Source organism: Arachis hypogaea, chromosome 13, assembly GCF_003086295.3.
Source record: "Arachis hypogaea cultivar Tifrunner chromosome 13, arahy.Tifrunner.gnm2.J5K5, whole genome shotgun sequence".
NCBI classification, from domain to species: Eukaryota; Viridiplantae; Streptophyta; class Magnoliopsida; order Fabales; family Fabaceae; genus Arachis; species Arachis hypogaea.
In genome coordinates, this window is record NC_092048.1 from 15294928 (window position 1) to 15299161 (window position 4234).

General features: G+C 40.9%; 1 protein-coding gene across 1 annotated transcript; it reads right to left on the reverse strand.

Moving 5' to 3' along the window:
* Positions 1–790: 790 nt before the first annotated feature.
* LOC112737426 (patellin-3) lies at positions 791–3857 on the reverse strand. The gene is made up of 4 exons (XM_025787331.3): positions 2142–3857; positions 1942–2066; positions 1671–1812; positions 791–1552 (listed from the first exon to the last, which is right to left on the reverse strand). Exons 1-4 carry the CDS (start codon positions 3513–3515, stop codon positions 1298–1300), a joined length of 1896 nt encoding a protein of 631 aa, XP_025643116.1. The 5' UTR covers positions 3516–3857; the 3' UTR covers positions 791–1297.
* Between the last annotated feature and the right edge of the window lie 377 nt (positions 3858–4234).

A 4234-nucleotide genomic window follows, 5' to 3' on the forward strand; every position in this document is an offset into this window, starting at 1 on the left:
GCATATCAGCCTTGGAAATCCAGGGTGCCGTCGCACATGCTGTGGTGTTCGTTTCGGACCAACACAACACGTTTTATGGGTGTCTTATTGTCTTTGTTAATTGTAACAAAACAATTCCACGACAAGAATTTATACTGCACGGCAACTGTTGCATGATTGGCCCAATAAACTAGGTGGACTAAAAAAGAAGCAGCTTAAATACTAAGAATGTTAGTACTGAAGACTAGCAAAATAATTTCTCATAAATAAACAAGTAGATCACGTCCTAAAAACAAAATTAAATAAGTTGATATGCGAGAGTAAGTAAAAAGTTTTCTTAGTTGAAATAAAGGATAAGTAAGGAATCGATCATCATCATTTGTTAGTTTAAGATTTTTGCAATTTAAAGATTCTTATAGAAAAACCAAGCATCCTCTGAAAGGTGGTGCGGTCCTTGTATTGCATATGTAGTTTTGTCATTCAACCATACACTAAAGTTTCAGTCCATAAAACAAAATTATTATATACTAAACTTTTGAATCTATTTGTGAGGTAGATTACTAGATTATCTTTTTTAAATTGAGATCTCATCAGTTTCATCAATATTATACTTTCTGTTTTATCCAATAATATCATAAATTTTTATAATTACCGTATCAAAGGATTCATGTTAGATCAATTCTGGATAACTTTGAAGTTTCAGTAATGAAACCATTCAAAAGAAAAAGCAGACACAACCATCTCACGTACATTATAACGGTCCATTTATAAACTAGGAGTGAAAAATATAAGGAGTAATGAACAAAATTCATGAACAAACAATGAAGTAAATTTTGATTATTTACGGGAATAATAAAGTAATACAGACAGCACCAGTGCCACCACATTTGAACAAGCTTTACAGAAACAATAGTATCACAAAGCAACACAATCTGTCTCCGAGAGTCCATACATACACTAACTTTTTTCCTTTAACAAATGAACCCTCCCAAGCCCCAACCCCAATTGTGTATTATGTTTCCTCTCTCCAGTTGGTGATGCATTAACAGGTTGTATCCAATTCCAAAACCCATGAACAAGATATATAGTGATAGATATCACAGTACTATGAGCAACTAACTATAGATAAATTTGGCCACCCCAGACACAACAATATATAAAATTTATATAAACCAAATGAACAAAATAACCCTGTACGAAAGAATAATCCCCCCCAGACCCCAGGTTGCACCCTGATTTTGTTCCATCAAATGAAATGCATAAACACCCACCTAGGCAGCATTTTCTGGTCAGCACCTTTCCTCGAAAATTAAGCTCTCTATTCAGAGATGGGTGTGGTCTTGGACCTGTAGAGGAGTTTCTTCTTCTTGGATGTTTGGTTATCGATGGTGAGCACGACCTTGCCAGGTTCACCCACTTTGAAGCTGTTGCAAATCACTGTTTCATCCGCCGGGGCGATTTTCCTGCTCTTCTGTACTATCACCGTGTATCCATCGTCGGCGCTGGGCGCAAATTCAGCCCCGTGGCTCACATCCCAACCCACAACTCTAAGCTCCCAGACAAGGTGGCTCTTCTGCATATCCAAATAAACATCAAGTATTAATATTACTTATTACTTAACAAAAATTGAATCAAAGGGCACAATTAGCTCCTTCCATTCCATGGTTAATAATCAGATACATATTAGTGACCTCAGCAAATGAGAACTCGACGGTGTGCTTTGTTGCTGGTTTGATTGTAACCTCTGTAACAGGATCGGCGGTACTGAATTCTTGCTCACCCTCTCTGCTTAGTCCACCGTATTGAACCGGCACTTGCTCCGGGGCTATGTACCTGTTCACAATGACAAGCAAATTGTAGGAATTAATAATCATGAATAAGGTAATAAATATGAGAAAACATAGTGGCATGAGTTAATGAAAGGAGGAGACAGAATTTAATATAAGCAGGTAGGTAGTGTACTTGAAAAGGGTTTCAGCAGATTTGGATGGTCCAGCAAATACAAATTTGCTCTTGGTCCTCTGGGTCAGGAAAGCACTTATCATCCTTGAAAAGGCAAGGTACCACCATGGCACATTGATAAACACCTGCACCAAACAGAGCAATGAATAATTAAAGAAATTCACAAGAATAAGACAAGAAAATAGAAACAATTGAGGTACCTGCTTGGCAACGAACTCAGGGTAGTTATCCTGAAGCAGTTGGAGGGCCTGGTTAGTAGCCTGCCTGAGCTCCCTCTTGCTCAGTCCAGGTGAGTTCTTGAGATCGTTGACCTGCACGATGGTGGAGATCCCTCTCGGACTGAAGTCAAGCTTCCTGACGCTCTTTTCCAGAAGCTGGATCCTCCACCTGATGAATTTCTGGCGCTTCTCCTCGTCGGAGAACGTCTTCTGGTAAAGCTCCTTGTTCTCGAATTCTCCGAAGACGTTGTAGCACACCGGGTGGCCTTCTTTATCGACCCCTTGAGTGAACACCACCTTGTCCCAATCGCTTCCGAGATCTTCCTCGATCAGGGACTCGATTCCGAATTCCTTGCGCCATCGGACGGTGTTCTTGATCATCGTGAAGGCGTCCTTCACCTTGAAGTCCCTCGCTCTCAGGAACTTGAGCAGGATGACGTCACTCCTCTCGTCTGCCAGCAGTGGGATTCCCCATATCGACACTTCCTCTGGAGCTTGCGGCGGAGGAGGAGCTGCCTCTTCTTCCTTCTTGTCCTCCTCCACGGCTACTGCTGAACTTGAAGGACCTTCTTCCTCCACTTTCACTGACACTACGCTCTCCCCTATGGCTTCTACCGTCTTGGCACCGTCCTCTGTTTTCTCCACCACCTCCACCGTCTCCTTCTTCACTTCCGCTTCTGCTTTTTCTTCCACTTTAGGTTCCTCAGCTGCTGCTGCCACCTCTTCCTTCTTCTCTTCCTCGGCTGCCGCAGCTTCCTCCTTCTTCTCTTCCTCGGCTGCCGTAGCTTCCTCCTTCTTCTCATCAGCTGCCGCTACCACCTCTTCCTTCTTCTCCTCAGCTGCTACCACCTCTTCCTTCTTCTCTTCCTCGGCTGCTGCAGCTTCCTCCTTCTTCTCTTCTACCTCTTCCTTCTTCTCTTCGGCAGCTGCAACGGCCTCTTCTTTCTTCTTGTCTTCTTCTTTTGGCGGTGGAGGGGGAGGAGGAGAGGAGAGCTCGTGCTTATTGAGGGCTTCTTGAATGAGGTTCTTGAGGTCATCGAGAGCCTTCTTCTGTGCTTCGGGGAGGTCGCCAACCACGTAGCTCTCCTCCTTGAAAGACACCGATTGCGCTATCTGATTTTTCCCTTCAACGGGCTTCTCCGCCTCCGACTCCGCCGCTTCTCCTTCCACTGCCTTCTCTGTCACTACAACAGCATCGCCCTCCTTCTTCTCAGCCTCAGGCACTGCCGCCTCTGCCTTATCGGCCTGTGTCTCCTTATCTGTCTCAGGAACAGGTTTGTCCGGCTGGGCCTCGGTCTCAGGCTGAGCTACGGCGGCCACCACTTCCTCAGCTGGTTTCTGTGGTTCCTCAGCCATGGGTGATCGAGAAAATCAAAACTGAATTGAAAAGAATAAAAATATAGAGAAGAGTATAGTTGATGTGTATGTGTATGTGAGGAGTGTTGAAATCAAAGAGAGATGAAGACGAAAGAAGGAAGAAGAAAGGAACAGTCTAATAGAGAGAGAGAGGTGGCAAAAGGGTGGTTGGTTGTGTGAAGTGTGATGGGAAGAACCAGTCTGTCAGAACAAGTATGCCAGCCAGCACGTACACCACTTCCACTCCTTCCGTGGGTCCAATTCCAATTCCTTATTTTCAATTCTTGATTGTGACTTCACCCTAATCATTCATCTAATTTCCTTTTTAGTTTTTTAAGTATCATCGCTAATTGCAGGGACAAACCTATTTAACAACAAATGACTAAATAGATAGTCCAAAAAAATATATTATTTACACCTCAAAATTAGTTATAAAAACCATATATATTAATATATATTTTATATTAATAATTAATTTTAATAATTACTTTTAGTTTATATTTATAATAATTAATAACAAAAATATCTTTTAATTAATAACATTAAATATATATTAAAATCAATTATTAAAATTAATTATTGATATAAAATATATTAAAATATAAAATAATTAAATAATATATATTTATACATAAATATATAATAATTAATTTTAATATACAAATAATTTTTTTTTAACAAATTCAATACCAGATTTGGACTAAATATGCATGTATTAG